At 41.8% G+C, this 19237-nt stretch overlaps 1 protein-coding gene across 2 annotated transcripts in view; it reads left to right on the forward strand.

Moving 5' to 3' along the window:
• Positions 1 to 19237, forward strand: part of GTF3C3 (general transcription factor IIIC subunit 3) — a 96408-nt gene that overhangs the window by 62494 nt on the left and 14677 nt on the right. The window contains exons 13-16 of one of the 2 annotated variants that reach the window (XM_089673545.1): positions 307 to 408; positions 3452 to 3587; positions 5225 to 5462; positions 15957 to 16147. In XM_089673545.1, the coding sequence (XP_089529671.1) occupies positions 307 to 408; positions 3452 to 3587; positions 5225 to 5462; positions 15957 to 16147 (667 nt within the window). Of the gene's footprint in view, positions 1 to 306; positions 409 to 3451; positions 3588 to 5224; positions 5463 to 15956; positions 16248 to 19237 lie in introns of both variants that reach the window. The other variant, XM_089673546.1, reaches the window with a different exon arrangement.

Raw genomic sequence — 19237 nt, forward strand, 5'->3', positions numbered from 1 at the left:
TCAAACGACTTTCACATTGTAAGTCTTATCCAAGGTCTCTTAGTGTGTAGAGAGTAACTGCGTTTGAGTAGCCTTCTGGCTTTCAAAACATTTTTGGATTGAATGCCACTCCCGTCTAGACCATTCCACAGAATAAAAACCCAGCAGAGGTTCTGATTCTTCTAGGCTGCCCAAAACTTGAACAAAGTTTGAGCTGCAGCTACACTTTTGTTATTGTTACAAGTTCTTTATTTTATTCTTTCACTCTTTCCACAACTTATTGAGTTGGTCAATTTGATTTACAAACGCATTCATTTTTTTTTTCAGGAACTTAAGCTTCTTCTGCATCGGTCAACACTTCTCTTCTCTCAGGGAAAGATGTATGACTATGTGGATACTTTACTCACCATGCTTGCCATGTTGCTGAAGGTGAGTGTTTATTGGAGAAGATCATCACATTTTTTTTTTTTTTAAACCAAAAACCATTGGTAACCAAAATTCTGTTAGTGTAGATTTAAAAAATTTAGTGATCAGAGGAGTTTGAAGTTAAATGCTCCTTCCATGTTTTTGTTTATGGTGTCATCATTGTACACATTGACTGTAGAGGCATACTCCCCAACATTTGTAGAGACCGACTGTGGAAGGTTGAACTGTAGGATTTCAAAACTGCCCCAAATAACACTTACAAAAATTACACAAATGTCCATGGTCATGAAACATTGTGCACTGAACAGGTTCATGGGGATAGAAACTGCCGTTGCTTTATGTTGTGCAGAGCTAACCATAAACCTGTTCTGAAGACGTTTGCTGGAAGAGTTTGCAAACCATTTCCACAGTGTTGGAAATGCACAATTGTCAAAAATGTATGAATTGTAATGTTACAAAAATTATTAAAAATAACAATAAAGGAAATTTAAAAATTACAAAATAGTACATTACGCAGATGTCCAGTTTTGAAATATTGTGCATTTGACAACCGTCACTTGATGATGGTGAGCGACTTCTATGTCAAAACGTCCTGTGAGCAAGTGGTTATACCAGGATAATGGCTTCAGTTCAGCCTTAATCCTTCTACTGTTTTTCTCAGCGGGTGATCAGATGTCTTTGTAAAAGTGATCACTTTTAAAGCGTTTGGAAGTGTGTGTTGTCCCCACCCCACCCCCCTTTGCCGGTGTCCATGGTGGTTCCAGGGATCTCCCATTCCTTCGGAGAGTCCAGGACTGCGATATTTGGTCAGGATCTGTGAACACAGAGGAGATGCCTTTCTGGTACAGACAGAGAAGCAGCTAACCAAACACACTCTGTACTTTGTTAGCTGCTTTGGAGAGCAGGAGAGATATCAGGGGTCTAATAGACCTTTGATGTCTCCATGAAGAGATACCCATCACCTACTTAAAGCTATCACAAGGGGGCATGTTCTAAGGCCCTAATTTATGATTAACTCTACACTGTAAAGGCTTTTAAAGTGTCATCTGTGGACAGTTTTAGGTACTGTGGTTGATCACCATTTCGAATGTGCGCACACTTTCAAATCTTGACATGCTGGAACAGAAAAGAGCCTTCCTCAAACCATTGCGACATGGTTGGAAGAGCACAATTGTGGAAAATATCCTTGTATACTCTAGTATTACCAGGACCCATCCACTGGAAACACCTGGACTGTCCACAAATTCCACTCAAGTAGCTCCCACTTCTTCATTCCTTGTCTTGGTGAGAATAAGAGCACCTTGGTCTGCCCCATCCTAGGAGGATGCAGGACCAGTCCCTTGGTAGAACGTATCTTGTGCATACTTAGTACAGAGCTGACCTTGAGCCAACAGGAATTGACAGCAGGATCCCAAAACCAAGATGGCACACGGACGAACGGGCAACTTAAAAAGCTTTGGCTGAATAGATAACAGTGCTGGACTGCATAGACTTATAAGTATCTATTTCTTAATTTTAACATTCCCTGCTGACATTTATCTTTAACTCTTCCCCTAGAGTTCAGATTCATTATGTTATCTGGACTCCCAGTGGGATTACATTGCCCAGTGTGTTTATCTCTAATCCTTTAATATATAAAAAATACTCAGTGGTCTTGACAGCAGAACTGTTCCTGATGCATTTTTTTTTTGAAAGGGTGACAACGCTCTTCCTCTGCTATGTAAAGCCATTGCAATATTGTCACCATAGCTGTGCCAGCTGGATGATGACGTCAGCGTGGCTAAACGACCTTTTACTGCTGATAGACCAATTTCTATGTAGTCATTCAGTTGCGTGCAACACCTACCCCTCACACATGCTTATAAGTAATGCATTTTGTGCATCCTAGGGAAATGCTGTGCAAACCTTTTTGAAATCCACCACAACCTACCTAAACCAACCAGCACAACCCACCCACCCACCACAACCTACCTAAACCAACTAACAAAACGCACTCAAACCCACCATTACAACCCACCCAAGCCAACCAGCGCAACTCACCCACCTAAACCAACCAATACAAACCACCCAAACCAACACCATTCACCTACCACAACCCATCTAAACCAACCAATGCAACCCACCCACCACAACCCACCCAAACCAACACCATTCACCTACCACAACCCACTAAAACCAACCAGCGCAACACACCTACCACAACTCCCCCAAACCAACCAACTCACCCAACTCACCTTCCACAACACACCCAAACCAATCAACACAATTCACCTACCACAACCCACGCAAACCAACCAAATCAACTCGCCTATCACAAGCCACCCAAACCAACTATCACAGCTCACCAACCACAACACACCCAAATCAACCCTCCCAAACCAAAACCATTCACCTACCACAACCCACCAAAACCAACCAACGCAACACCCCCACCACAATCCACTTAAATAAACTAATACAACTCACCTACCTCTACCCACCCAAACCAACTAACACAACTCACCTACCACTACCCACCCAAACCAACTAACACAACTCACCACTAACCACCAAAACCAACTAACACAACTCACCTGCCACAACCCACTCAAACCAGCCAACTGAACTCTTCAACCACAACACACCCAAACTAAACAACACTATTCACCTACCACAACCCACCCAAACCAACCAAATCAACTCGCCTATCACAATCCACCCAAACCAACTCAACTCACCCACCACAACCCACTCAAACCAACCAACCAACACAACTTGCCTACCGCAACCCACCCAAACCAACCATTGCAACTCGCCTCCCACAACCCGCCCAAATGAACCAACTCAACTTACCCATCACAACGTGCCCAAACCAACCATTACAACTTGCCTGCCAAAACCCACTCAAACCAACCAATGCAACCCACCCACTGCAACCTGCCCACTTTCCTCTTTGCATGCAAACTGAATTTCCAAAAGATTTTCTGCAATATGTGGTATAAATATTGAAAAGTTAGCATTTTTAAAGCCCTCTAACTTCTTGTGATTTTTTTTTTTTTTTTTCTAGATGGCAATGAACCGAGCCCAGGTATGTCTGATTTCAAGTTCAAAATCTGGAGAACGACATTTGTATCTAATAAAAGTGTCAAGAGATAAAATTTCTGCAAGTGATGAACAGGAGACTGCAACTTCTGACGCAAAAGGTAAAGAAGTCGTACTAATTTCGGTGTTTAACGCTCTCGACTGGAAGTTACTGATAGAATGGAGCAATTTTTTATATTTCCACTATGGGCCTGATTAGATCTGACCTTCGGCCTTCCGCTTCAGTCTTGCACAGTGTACAGGCTTCACTCCTGGACTGAAATGGGCCTACTCTGATTTCACTGCACACTGTGAGCTTCTCACAATGTGCATTAGAAGCTGCAGCAAGTCAGATAGAACCCATGTGTGATGCTGAGCTTCCTTAATTGAAAGAACTGAAATCTATTGAATGAAATAGCTGGGCCAGGGACAGTCAGGCTGGGGAGGAAATGTCAGGATGATGCTGGATGTCTTCCAGCCAGGAAATAAGGCAGCCCCTATCTTCCTTGCTGCAGAATATAATCCACATTGTGAGAAGTTTTAATTGCCATTATATGCAGAACAAAGGTCCCTCAATTGTTCCTTCCACCATCACATGTAGATTAAAGGTCCCTCAATGGTTCCTTCCTTCATCACATGTAGATTAAAGGTCTCTCAGTGGTTCCTCCCACCATCTGATGCAGATCAAAGGTCCCTCTGTGGTTCCTCCCAGCATCAGATGCAGATTGAATATCCCTCAGTAGTTCTTCCCACCATCATATGCAGATCAAAGATCCCTCTGTGGTTCCTTCCACCATCAGTTGCAGATCAGAAGTACCTCAGATCATGAGGTACTTTGGGACCTTTGATCGCATGCAGATCAAAGGTCCCAAAGTGGTTCCTCTCACCATCACATGCAGATCAAAGGTCCCTCAGTGGTTCCTCTCACATTCATATGCGGATTAAAGGTCCTTCAACGATTCCTTCCACCATCACATGCAGATCAAAGGTCTCTCGGTGGTTCCTCTCACCATCATATGCAGATAAAAGGTCCCTCAGTGGTTCCTCTCACCATCATATGCAGATCAAAGGTCCCTCAGTGGTTCCTCTCACCATCATATGCAGATCAAAGGTCCCTAAGTGGTTCCTCTCACCATCATATGCAGATAAAAGGTCCCTCAGTGGTTCCTCTCACCATCACATGTAGATCAAAGGTTCCTGAGTGGTTCCTCTCGCCATCACATGTAGATCAAAGGTCCCTAAGTGATTCCTTTTGCCATCACATGCAAAGCAAAGGTCCCTCAGTGGTTCCTCCTACAATCAGATGTGGATCAAAGGTTGCTCTGTGGTTCCTCCCGCAAGCAGATACAGATCAAAGGTCCCTCAGTGGTTCCTACTACTGTCAGATGCAGATCAAAGGTCCCTCCGTAGTTTCTCCCACCAGATGCAGATCAAAGGTCCCTCAGTGGTTCCTCCTATGTACCCCTACATATCTGTTATGTTCTGTAGTGACGTGAAGGTCAGCGGGAGGAACCACTGATTGGAGCAAAAGACCAGGAGATCAACACTTTATGACATAATTGGGGGTGGGTAAGTGACCACTTTTCAATAGAGCACTTTTCAGCAACATGGGCAGTCGGAGAGGTAAGTACTTCTTTGCCTTAAAAAAAAATTAAGTTCAGCTCAGTGACAGGGTCACTTTAACTGAAGTTGTCACCTGGTGGCATTTGAACATGTAGGAGTCCTAGAATAGCATTTTCTGCTTTCCTGTTCCCCATAGCAATCTTCACTGTACTGACCAGCGTGCTCAACAAGGACGACTGGTGGAATCTCCTTCTAAAAGCCATTTACGCCCTTTGTAACCTCAGCCGATATAAAGAAGGGGAGCTGCTTGTCGATTCCTCCCTGGAATATTATTCCTTTTATGATGACCGGCAGAAAAGGAAAGAGCTGGAATATTTTGGCCTCTCCACTGCTATTCTTGACAAGAATTTCAGAAAGGCGTACAACTATATAAGGTACATTATAAGCCTGATTCCAAACTGCAATATTAGTAATAATCTGTTATTTTTCAAATTCTAACTATAAATATGATCGATAACTAGGCACCAGGGGCAGACTGACAACTCATGGGGGCCCCCGGGCAATTGGGGATCATGGGGCCCCTGTGTCCTTGCCCACACTCAAAACACACCCAAAAAAGCCTATAAAAAAGGTACCAGGGGCATTTTATGGGGCCCCCTACTGACCCCGGGCCCTCGGGTAGTGCCCGAGTTTCCAGATGGTCAGTCTGCCCCTGCTAGGCACTCTTAAAGCCTCAAGTGATTCTAAGGTCTCATGCACACTAGAGAAGCTAAAAATCGCTTTAGAAACGTGGGATTTTCTAAAGCCGCAGGATTTTCCCTCTAACAACTAAATGTAATGAAAACATTTTTAAATAATTGCCGACAATAAAAAAAAATGTGAATAAAACAATGTGGGGGGGTCCCCTCCCAATCCATACCAAGCCCTACGGGTCTGGTTTGGATTTTGAGGTGAACCCCCACGGCAAATTTTAAAAAAAATGGTGTGGGGGGTCCCTCCCAAAATCCATACCAGACCCTTTTCCAAGCATGCAGCCTATCAGGTCAGGAAAGTGGGGGGGATGGACGGACGAGTGAGTGCCCAGACCCCCCCCCCCCCCGAACCATACCAGGCAACATGACCTCAACATGGGGGGGGGTATAGTTTGTTGCCCATGGTGATGAGGACAAGGGTCTCCAATGGTTGTGAGGGTCTGCAGGTGGTGGGCTTCTAGATCTGGAAGCCCCTTTTAACAAGGGGGCTCCCTGATCCCAGTCCCCCTTCCTATGTGAATGAGTGGGGGGTACCCCTACTCGTACATCAAAAAAATAAAAACACAACATAAGTTTTTGACATGTCCTTTATTAAAAAAAACAAAAATCAATCGTCAATCACGAAGCCAGCCACCACCGCCAAAAAAATAAATCCCTCCGGTCCCACTGTCTGACAGCGCTTAACCACTTGCCTACTGGCCACTTATACCCCCTCCTTACAAGGCCAATTTTCAGCTTTCAGCACTGTCGCACTTTGATTGACAATTGCGCGGTCATGCAAGATTATACCCATATGAAATTTGTATCATTTTTTTCTTACAAATAGAGCTTTCTTTTGGTGGTATTTAATCGCTGCTGGGCGCTTTACTTTTTGCGCTATAAACAAGAAGTGTGCAAAAAATGTAAAATTTTTCAAACAGGTAATTTTTCTCCTTCACGGCAGCACTGAAGGGCACTGATAGGCAGCACTAATGAGGTGTCACGGATAGGCGGCACTGATGATGGGTACTGATAGACAGCACTGATAGATGGCACTGACTGGGATCACTGCCGGGCACTGACTGGCGCAACTGCTGGGCACTGACTGGCGCAACTGCTGGGCACTAACTGGTGGCAGCACTGGTGGGCACAGGTGGGTGGCACTGGTGGGCACAGGTGGGTGGGCACAGGTGGGTGGCACTGCTGGGCACAGGTAGGTGGCACTTCTGGGCACAGGTGGGTGGCACAGGTGGGCACTGCTGGGCACAGGTGGGTGCACTGCTGGGCACAGGTGGGCGGCACTGCTGGGCACAGGTGGGCGGAACTGGTGGGTTGCGCTGCTGGGCACCGATCATCAGCGCACTAATCATCAGTGCCCTGATGATCGGTGCCAATCCCTGCTCTGACAACTGCCGGTTCCCGGCAGTACTTTCCTCACGCTCTGACAGCGTGAGGAAAGTTCAGCCGAGAACCGGCAATTGCATTTCCCGGCGTGTCATTGGACATGGCTGATCACGTGTTAAAAGGCCGCTGTGATTGGCCTTTTACCACATCACGTGATCAACTGTGTCCGTAGGACACAGCAATCACGGAGATCGCCGGGGGCGCGCAGGAGAGCGCGTTCTGGGAGGACGTCATATGACGTCCTCCCAGAACTAGCCAGCCGCAGTGAAGCCGTTATTCAGCTATCTGCAGTTGGCAAGTAATTAAATAACCAAGGGGTGGGGCCATCCAGTGATGTCACAAGGGGGCGGGGTCTCCCGCTGACAGCTGATGACTCATCCATTGTTGAGGACAGGGTGGCTGGCTTCCTTACCCTCTCCTTAATAACCAGTGAAAAAGAAAAAACTGGTGCCCAGCGTTTAGCAGATTTTGGGAGAATTTAGTAGCGTTTAGGAGCGGTCAGCCTTTTCTGCAAAAACACTGCTGCTCCTGGACGACTGGTCCTATGTTCTTTTTCCTGCTGTTAAACGCTACTGCTACTAATAGCTTCTAAACATCTGTGTGTACACGGACACATAGGATAACATGGAGGGCCATTTGGAAGCAGTAAAAAAAAAAAAAAAAAAAGGCCGACGCCCCTAAAAGTGGCTGCAATAATGCCCTGTGTGAATGAGGCTTAATTAAAGCTGATCATTGGAAGCACCCCTGTCAGCGGTAAATGGTTTGTCTCAATCCTCTAACTGCCATTTTTACTCCTCCCTCGAGAAGGCGCTCTGCTATGCCCTGTGCCCAGGCTGTGTGCAGTGTGGGATGGGAGGAGGAGCTCAGCGGGTCGAGCACACCCACATGGAAGAAAAATATATTTAAAAAATATTCTTCCCAAATATATTGACAGTATTATAGTATTTGAAATACTACAATTTGGACTATATTCAATATATTTAAAATAATAAATAAATGAAAAAAAAAATCTATATATATATACACTGTATGTTGAAATGCGTTTTTATTACAAAATATATGAAAAATATATAAAAGAAATACATTTTCAGATATACTGTATGTCTTTAAAAATACATTAAATCTACATTTTTGGAATGCATTTTACAAATATATGTAAAAATGTAAGTTTAAATTACTTTTTAATATGTTAAAAAAAAAAAAGCTGAAGAATATATTTAAAAAAATGTGTTTAGAAAAATATTTTTCATATATATTGTAATATATAAAAAATGCATTCCAACATGAGGTATGTGTGTGTGTGTATATATATCAGGGGCGGACTGACCATTTGGAAACTCAGGCACTGCCCGAGGGCCCGGGGTCAGTAGGGGGCCCCATGACATGGCCCTGGTACCTTTTTCATAGGCTTTTTGAGTTTGGGCAAGGACACAGGGGCCCCATGATCCCCTATTGCCCGGGGGCCCCATGAGTTGTCAGTCCGCCCCTGATATAGATATATATATATATATACACACGCTGCATGTTGAAATGCAGTTTTTACATATTACAAAATATATGAAAAATATTTTTCAAAATACATGTTTTTTTAAATATATTCTTCACCTTTTTTTTTAACATATATGAAAACGTAATTTTAACTTATATTTTTACATATGTTTGTATATGCATTCCAAAAATGTAGATTGGATGTATTTTTAACCATTTCAATACCGGGCAATTTTACACCTTCCTGCCCAGGCCAGTTTTCAGGTTTCAGCGCTCTCACACTTTGAATGACAATTGCGCGGTCATATAACATTTTAACCAAACTAAAATTTTATCATTTTCTTCACACAACTAGAGCTTTCTTTTGGTGGTATTTAATCACCGCTGGGGTTTTTATTTTTTGCTAAATTAACAAAAAAAGACCAAAAATTTTGAAAAAAAACATGTTTTTCTTTGTTTCTGTGATAAAAGTTTACAAATAAATAATTGTTCTTCATAAATTTAGGCCGAGATGTATTCTGCTACATGTCTTTGGTGAAAATAACCCAAATTAGGATGTATTATTTAGTTTGTAGGAAAGTTATAGAGTTCACAAACTATGGTGTATATCTGAATATTGATCAATCCTGAAGTACTGACAGCCAATCTAATTTCTTGAGGTCCAAGAATGTCAGAATAGTACAAATATCCCCAAATGACCCCTTTTTGCAGAGTAGACAGTCTGACGTACTTCATAAGAGGCATGGCGAGTTTTTTGAAGTTGTATTTTTTTTGTCATTTTTCGGAAAATTAAAAAATTTAAAAAATTATTTTCACTATTTTTTTTTTACATACTGTCACCAGTGCAGTACAGCGTCATCATATAACTGGCATGGCGGTGAACAGGGACACTGACTGGTGACAGTTTAAAAAAAAAAAAAATTTTTTTTTTTATTTTTTTTATTATTTTTAATTTTTTATTACATTTTTTTTATTTTTTTAAGATTTTTTTTTTCATATTTTACTTCGACCAAAGTAGTACAATGTTACCATAGTAACATTGTACTACTTTGGGGAAGTGATCAGTATTTTTTTTTTTTTCTTTTTACACAATTTGCTTATAGCAAAGAATTACTTTGCTATAAGCAAGCATTTACCTGAATGAAATCGATTCATTCAGGTTTTTTTTTTTTTTTTGTGCTTAGCTGTGATTTGGTCACAGCTAATCACATGACATGTGCATGTGATTAGCTGTGACCATTCACAGCTAGGCACTAGTATACAATGGATGGCATGAATGAAGCCATCCATTGTATACAACTGTCATGTGACCTGCTGTGATTGGTCACAGCAGGTCACATGGTACCAGCAACGGGGGCCGGTACTCAGATCTGTCATTGGCCGTGTCCGAGGTACACAGCCGGTGAGAGATCGCGCCGCTGTGCGGCTCTGCATTAGCGCAAACTGCGCATGTGCGGGAGCACGCCAAATGGCGTGCACCCGGAATGCCGAAGCACTTTTGAAGCCGCCAAACGGCCATTGGCCGGGTGGCTAATGGTTAAAAAATACATTAAATCTACATTTTTGGAATGCATTTTACAAATATATGTAAAAATGTAAGTTTAAATTTACTTTTTAATATGTTAAAAAAAAAAGCTGAAGAATATATTTAAAAAAAATGTGTTTAGAAAAATATTTTTCATATATATTGTAATATATAAAAAATGCATTCCAACATGAGGTATGTATGAATATGTGTGTGTATATGTGTATATATATATATATATATATATATATATATATATATATATATATAGGGCAGACTGACCATTTGTAAACTCAGGCACTGCCCGAGGGCCCAGGGTCAGTGGGGGGCCCCATGAGATGCCCCTGGTACCTTTTTCATAGGCTTTTTTGAGTTTGGGCAAGGACACAGGGGCCCCACTATCCCATATTGCCCGGGGGGCCCATGAGTTGTCAGTCCGCCCCTGATATAGATATATATATATATATATATATACACACGCTGCATGTTGAAATGCATTTTTTACATATTACAAAATATATGAAAAATATTTTTCAAAATACGTGTTTTTTTAAATATATTCTTCACCTTTTTTTTTAACATATATAAAAAAATAATTTTAACTTATATTTTTACATATATTGGTAAAATGCATTCCAAAAATGTAGATTGGACGTATTTTTAAAGACATACAGTATATTTTGAAAATGTATTTTTAAAATTATATTTTTTATATATTTTGTAATAAAAACACATTTCAACATAATAAAAAAAAAAAAATATATATATATATATATAATTTTTTTTTTTAGTACGACCAAAATTATAGTATTTCAAATATATGTCAATATATTTGGGAAGAATATTTTTAAAATATACTTCAAATATATTTTTCTTCCATGTGGGCAGTGGGGAAGGGGGCAAAACCGTAATCTCTCGAAAGCTCAGCACCCTCCTTTCCCTAGATCCGGCCATGGTAAAGGGCCATGGCGGGCGGATGGGTGGGAAGGAGTTAATGATCCAGGTTTCTGAAATTGCGCTGGAATTCCACCATGTGTCTGATCAAAAGGGGCTCAGAACAGTGCGCAGGTCGCTTCCTATAAACGCTCTATCATTAACATTCTCCGATCTTTCTGCTGAAGTTCCAGGAGATTCCCGGAACTGGAGATGATGCAGATAATTGGGACAGCTCAGTGCTTTGAGCAGCAAAACCTTCTACTGAGGAACCCCGCTATGATCTATACAGGAAAAAAGTAACATTGTATCTAAATGATGAATATACAAACCTATGCAAGAGGCTGCGGGTGTCAAACTGGCGGCCCTCCAGCTGTTGTCAAACTACAAGTCCCATGAGGCATTGCAAGATTGACAGTTACAAGCATGACTCCCAAAGGCAGAGGCATGATGGGACTTGTAGTTTGGCAACAGCTGGAGGGCCGCCAGTTTGACTCCCCTGCAATAGGCAGAATGTGGGCAACTAATTCTGTGAGACTTCAGCATGCTGATTTGCTTCCCAAAACCTTGATAAATATTCTGAAATTGTATCAGACGGATCCTCACACTCAGGCGCCGGTCGCTCTATGACGCGCGATGTCAGGCGTAACGCATATACTTTTGTGCATTGTTGTGCTGTATGCATAGAGCAGCCCATTCATTTCTCCCCATTTCCTTGCAAGTGGTTGAGTATTCTTTGGAAAAGTTCTTGTTCACCTGGCTTCACCTCATTCACCAACCTAAGTGAAATTTCATTACTTTAGTAAATCAACCCCATAGTGAGAGATCCTGCAAAGTGGGACTTCACTCTCTCTCACCATAAACTATTTTTAATCCTTATGCCGCTAGCATTCGTAAATAGATAGGAAGGTAAATTATGTTTACTTGTTTTAAACTTTCTTTTACATTTCTTCAGCTGCTTTCTGGCCTAGGGCGAAATTCTGCCACATAGAATCCCTACCTCCAGGACGAAACGCGTTGGGGAGGGGCATGGCATGGTTGGAACTAGGCTGAGACTGCTATCGCCTATATGACCGTCGGGTTTGTTTGGAGTACGGCGTTTGGGACTCTTCTTTCTTTTTTCAGACAGATCATATATATATATTATTTTTTTTTATAATTTAATTTTTTTGGAATATTGAATACGGCCAAATTTGTAGTATTTCAAATATATGTCATGGGTCTCTCCACATCGAGCCAGCCCCCACTGGGCTTGGATTCAGGAGCCTGAGCGGCAACTCAAACTTTCATTTAGGCCAAAATGAAGTCCTATGCCCCAGGAGTCTTCATGGGAGGAGTGGTTTTCTCACCTAAGCACACCCTCCTGCCTGCATGCCTGAGCTAAGGGCTGATGATCCACGTTGCATTTACTTTCTGGAATCCATCTGCCCTTAGTTCGGGCATGCACACAGGAGGGTGTGCTTAGCTGAGAGAACCTCAATTACCTAAGATGGTGACAGCCAGTAATGCTAGGGAGTTTTTTGTTTTTTTTTTAAGTGATTTTTCAACAAAATACAGCATGGAGACACGGATGGATGGGGAAGTTTACTTTGAATATTTAAAATGAATTAATTGGTTTTCGATTGGTGGTGCTCAGATACAGTTTTGTTCCCTCCTCCTTCTAAAGCAGTTTCTTCATCTTTAATCCTTACCTGTGGTCTTCTTTAAGCCAGTTCCGTGACCTTTGCAGATTCCTATGGAACCACTCTTGCATTCAGGGACTGGAGATGTCTCGCTACACTGTGTGCATCAATAGAAATACACAGCCCCATAGCCTAGAATGCCAAGACACTCTAATGCACCTCTCTCCTCCTAGCTAACAGACTCCATAATGCACGGTCTACTGGTAACATTTTCCTGTGAATACAGGAAGTTCAGGGAAGCAGCTGTCAGGGCTCCCAGGTGTGACCAGAGATGTGTGACTGACGCAGGGAAACGCAGACCTCAGATATGTTATAAACAATATAATTTATTAACACTAACAATACAAACATAAACGCAGTGCAATACTAAACATAATACAGTGCAAACAAACCAAACCAAACCACCCACAGATAACAGTATATACAAGCAAGCGTCGTCAGGCAGGCCGGGTCAATATCAATAGGGCAGGTAGGTACAGGGGGAGCAAGCGGAGATTGGTCAGGGATCACAAGCCAGGGATCAGAACAGGTAGCAAGCAGCGTGGTACAGAGGGTCAGACAGAGGGATGGTCAGGAGCGAGCCGGGATCAGAGCAGGAGAAGTCAGCAGCGGTTCAGAAACAGGATGCAGGACAGAAACAGGATACAGGGCCCAGGACAAACACACACCAAGGCAGAGTCTGTGGGTCTGGCCATCCCTTAAATACCCCAGCATAATCCGTTACAGGTGTTAGCTGGCTGCAAAGTTGAGTCTCTGATTGCTGGGAACACCCGCTGGCCAGCCCTAGTACTGCAGATCAAAAGGCAGGTGAGTCCCACCATAGCTGGCCAGTCCATTCCTGACAGCAGCACTGAGAGTGCAGGAGTCAGTATTGAAAGCTAAACACTTGCCACCCAACCACAGTCCGTTACTGAGGCCAGGCAGGTTATGTACATCATCCTGCCTCTTCCAGGTTAGTTGCCACTGGACACTGCAGGCTGTGAGCCCGAGCCCGGTGCCGGGAGCCACAATCTGCTGTGCTATGTGATCACAATGTCAACAAAGCTGTTGTGAATGAATTTCCTTTATAACAGCTGTGTTTCCTGTAGCGATGCTGCGATTGGCTCACAGCTATCACATGGTGCCTGGACCAATCACCGCACGCCGTAGCCAATCACAGATCACTAGTAATCACAGCTTTTATGAATGTAAACCATTCATTACTGTTCAGAACATTTGTTTCTACAGTGATCATCACTGTAATAGCAAAGTCTAAAAAAAAATAAAAAATCCCCGATCACCCCCCCCATTCTGGTGACACAAAACAACTGATGAAAGTATGTAAAAAAAAAAAAGAATAGAAAATATAAAAAATAAAGTTTTTAAAAGTATTTACATATTGTCACCAGTCAGTATCCTTGATCACCGCTACACCACTCGTATGATGACGCTGTACTGCACTGGTGACAATAGGTGAAAAAAATAGTAAATTGACAAAAAAAATGTAAAATTTTTTTTAAAAAAATTATTTAATTTCTTGATTCTCTAAAAAATTGTGATAAAAAAATTGCACCTGGAAAAAATTTGCCACGGTTCTTACTAAATACCTAAAAACTGCTTACTTTCCAAAAAGGGGTCAAGTTCTGAGATAAACATTTTATTGCGGAATTTTTTTTTTTTCTTTTCTGGGGGCTCAATATGTTCAGAAAACAAAACAAAAAAAAAAAAACCAAAAAAAAAAAAAGGTAAATAAGTAAATGAGGATTTAAAGTGGTATTAAACGCAAAACCAGAAATGTCATATATTGCAGTTTACCAATCATTCGGTGCGGTGGCTGCATTAGTTTTCTTTTTTTATTTATTGCAGGTACTTATATAGCGCCGTCAATTTATGCAGCACTTTACACACATATATATTATTTATACTAGGGCCAATTCACCTACCAGCATGTCTTTGGAGTGTGGGAGGAAACCGGAGTACCCGGAGGAAACCCACACAGGGAGAACATGCAAACTCCAGGCAGGAGGTGCCGTGGTTGGGATTCGAACCAACGATCCAAGTACTGCCAGGCAGGACTGCTAACCATTTAACCACTGTGCTGCTAATTGGCTTTTCTCCTCTATTTTCACCCTGTGATCTGGCCAGTAACACACCTCCTGTATTATAGCGCCCCCATTCTGGATGAAGGAACACAGGAGGCACCTTTGGACACAAGCATTGTCAGTTTGGGGGGAAGGGAGTGTTAAACAGACTAGCAGATTTAGATACACTAACAAATTGAAGCCAAAATCCATCTCACACTTTATAAGCAGATATAGCAAACAGTTTGTTTTGTTTTTTTTTTCCTTTTGGGATAAAGTAAAAACTGATCATTGTAACCTCCCCTGTCAGTAGTAAATGGTTTGTCTCCTTCATCTAAACGGATACATTCTGCTGGAGAGTTTCTGTAAACGGATACATTCTGCTGGGGAGTTTCTATAAACAGATACATTCTGCCGGAGAGTTTGTATAAACGGATACATTCTACCGGAGAGTTTGTATAAACGGATACGTTCTACCGGAGAGTTTGTATAAACGGATACATTCCGCTGGATAGATTACTGATCATTGTAATCTCCCGTCAGTAGTAAATGGTTTGTCTCCTTCATCTAAACAGATACATTTTGCTGGAGAGTTTGTATAAACGGATACATTCTGCTGGAGAGTTTGTATAAACGGATACATTCTGCTGGAGAGATTACTAATCATTGTAATCGCCCCTGTCAGTAGTAAATGGTTTGTCTCCATCATCTAAATGGACACCTTCTGCTGGAGAGTTTGTATAAACGGATACATTCTGCTGGAGTTTGTATAAACGGATACATTATGCTGGAGAGATTGCTGATCATTGTAATCTCCCCTGTCAGTAGTAAATGGTTTGTCTCCTTCATCTAAACGCATACATTCTGCTGGAGAGTTTGTGTTTTTGAAAAACAACAGACTTACTGACCAGATCACCAGATGACAATAAAAGAAATAAAGCATAAAAAAGAAGAAACTAATGCAGCCATCACATCTAAGAATCGGTAAGCTGCCATACAGGAAATGTTTGCTTTTGGGTTTAATAAAACTTTAGCATATTGAATGTATTAAATGTCTTCTTTATGCTGTTATACCGCTTTCATCACTGGAGGATTTCTATTCCAGGCTGATGTTAATGGAGAATGTGAACCGACCGCAGCTCTGGAACGTCTTCAATCAGGTGACGATGCATTCCCAGGACGTGCGGCACCATCGCTTCTGCCTGAGGCTCATGCTGAAAAATACCGACAATCTGGCCCTGTGTGTCCTGAGTGGCCACAATGCTTTCGTGTCTGGAAGCTTCAAGCATGCGCTCGGTAAATGCCTAACTTCATGTTCGTATGATTTCTTGATGAAGAGCACCGTGCGTGGAAGAATCCAACATTCTACATCTCCATAGTATGAGGGCCACATATGGTATATTTTGCAAATATTTGTATACAATATTACATTTAAATCTATTAATTTAACACAGGCTTCTTTACAGTAAGAGCTGTGAAAACGTGGAATAGACTCCCTCAAGGGTTGGTTCTGGCCAGCTCAGTGGATTGCTTGAACCACTTCAAGTCCGGACGCTTTCACCCCCTTCCAGTCCGGACGCTTTCACCCCCTTCCAGTCCGGACGCTTTCACCCCCTTCCAGTCCGGACGCTTTCACCCCCTTCCAGTCCGGACGCTTTCACCCCCTTCCAGTCCGGACGCTTTCACCCCCTTCCAGTCCGGACGCTTTCACCCCCTTCCAGTCCGGACGCTTTCACCCCCTTCCAGTCCGGACGCTTTCACCCCCTTCCAGTCCGGACGCTTTCACCCCCTTCCAGTCCGGACGCTTTCACCCCCTTCCAGTCCGGACGCTTTCACCCCCTTCCAGTCCGGACGCTTTCACCCCCTTCCAGTCCGGACGCTTTCACCCCCTTCCTGTCCGGACGCTTTCACCCCCTTCCTGTCCGGACGCTTTCACCCCCTTCCTGTCCGGACGCTTTCACCCCCTTCCTGTCCGGACGCTTTCACCCCCTTCCTGTCCGGACGCTTTCACCCCCTTCCTGTCCGGACGCTTTCACCCCCTTCCTGTCCGGACGCTTTCACCCCCTTCCTGTCCGGACGCTTTCACCCCCTTCCTGTCCGGACGCTTTCACCCCCTTCCTGTCCGGACGCTTTCACCCCCTTCCTGTCCGGACGCTTTCACCCCCTTCCAGTCCGGACGCTTTCACCCCCTTCCAGTCCGGACGCTTTCACCCCCTTCCTGTCCGGACGCTTTCACCCCCTTCCTGTCCGGACGCTTTCACCCCCTTCCAGTCCGGACGCTTTCACCCCCTTCCAGTCCGGACGCTTTCACCCCCTTCCAGTCCGGACGCTTTCACCCCCTTCCAGTCCGGACGCTTTCACCCCTTTTCAGTCCGGACACTTTCACCCCCTTCCAGTCCGGACACTTTCACCCCCTTCCAGTCCAGGCCAATTTTTAGCTTTCAGCGCTATCACGCTTTGAATGACAATTGCGCGGTCATGCAACACTGTACCCATATGAATTTTTTAGCATTTTTTGAGACAGATAAAACTTTATTTTGGTGGTATTTATTCACCACTGGGATTTATATTTTCCTTACTAAACAAATGAAAAAGTCCAAAAATTTCAAAAAAAGTGTTTTTCTTATAAAATTTTGCAAATAAATAATCTTTCTTCATAAATCTTGGCCAAAATGTATTCAGAGATCTTTTTAGTGAAAACATATTATTTTTTTTATACATACTGTCACCCTTGTAGTGCAGTGACATTATGCTACTTGTGGGGGGGGGGGGGTGATGAAGATTTTTTTTTCTTTTTTTTTTACACTGATTGCTTTTACATTCATAAAGGCTGTAATCATTTCGCCTTCTCTCTGGTTGCATTCCTGCAGCCATTGAGAAATACCGTGAAAGCTGTGATTGGTCACAGCTTGTCTCATGGTACAAGGCTGTTGTGAATAGCCCTGTACCATGTGACCTCGGTGATCATTCACAGATTTCATACGTAGTAAGCAATGAAGTGATCTTCCGATCCTTACCTTGCCCTGCAATCCCCCCGATGTCCTCTGGTCATGTCCTCCAGCCGATGCCGGCACCCTTCTTCCGGGTTCCCTTCCCTGCGAGTGTCGCGACGCAGGGGGGCGGAACCGGCGGGAGATTCAAAAAAGTAAAAACATGACATACACACAATACATTGTAATCTGTGAGGATTACATTTCTGTTTCCGTTTCCCCTCCGTTTTGTCCCGAGTGCTTATTCCTGCGCCCTGCCTGCACTTCTGCCGTTCTGCCTGGAAACTTGTGAACCTCCATGGCGTCCAATAAGTGTCTCTTTTAGGTCAAAAGCGGTTTTAGACCGGCTAGAAAACAGCGACCGTGAAATAGAATCACTTGCAGAATTGAGCGATCTTGATTCGTGGGGAAATTCGTCACCAGACACTGAAAGTGACAACAGCGATGATTCTGCAGCTGAGCGCAGCGATGTGCGAACTTGGTGCGATATTTCATATTTCAGTGTTTTTGGTTTGATTACAATATTGAATTAAATTTTTTTTTTTTTTTATAATTATTATATTATAATTTATAGTTTTGTGTCAAATTTAATTCAATAATTTAATCCCGGGTATGATAAAAGTTTGAAACACAAAATCCTAAATTATAATATAATAAATGAATAAAAATTTTTATTATTATTATTTTTATATATATTATATTATAATTTATGATTTCGTGTTTCAAACTTTATCAAACCCAGGATTACATTATTGAATTAAAATTTTTATTATTATTATTTTTATATGTAATAATGTAATCCTGGGTATGATAAAGTTTATTATTATTTTTATAATTATATTATAATGTATGATTTCGTGTTTCAAACTTTATCCAACCCAGGAATACATTATTAAATATAAAAATAATAATAATAAAAATTTTAATTCAATAATGTAATCCTGGGTTTGATAAAGTTTGAAACACGAAATCATAAATTATAATATAATAAATATAAAAATAATAATAATAAAAATTTTTATTCATTTATTATATTATAATTTAGGATTTTGTGTTTCAAACTTTTATCATACCCGGGATTACATTATTGAATTAAATTTATTATTTTTTTAAAATAATTATTTATTATATTTTATGGTTTCGTGTTACAAATTTTATCATACCTGGGATTATATTATTGAATTATTTTTTAAAATAATTTAGTATATTATAATTTATGGTTTTGTGTTTCAAACTTTATCATACCCGGGATTACAGTATTGAATTAAATTTATTATTTTTTTTTAATAATTTATTATTTATGGTTTCGTGTTTCAAATTTTATCATACCTGGGATTATATTATTGAATTTTATTATTAGTTTTTTTAATAATTTAATATATTATAATTTATGGTT

Source organism: Staurois parvus, unplaced genomic scaffold (genome assembly GCF_062004578.1).
Source record: "Staurois parvus isolate SC_StPar_1 unplaced genomic scaffold, SC_StPar_1.0 ptg000140l, whole genome shotgun sequence".
In the NCBI taxonomy this organism is placed as follows: Eukaryota; Metazoa; Chordata; class Amphibia; order Anura; family Ranidae; genus Staurois; species Staurois parvus.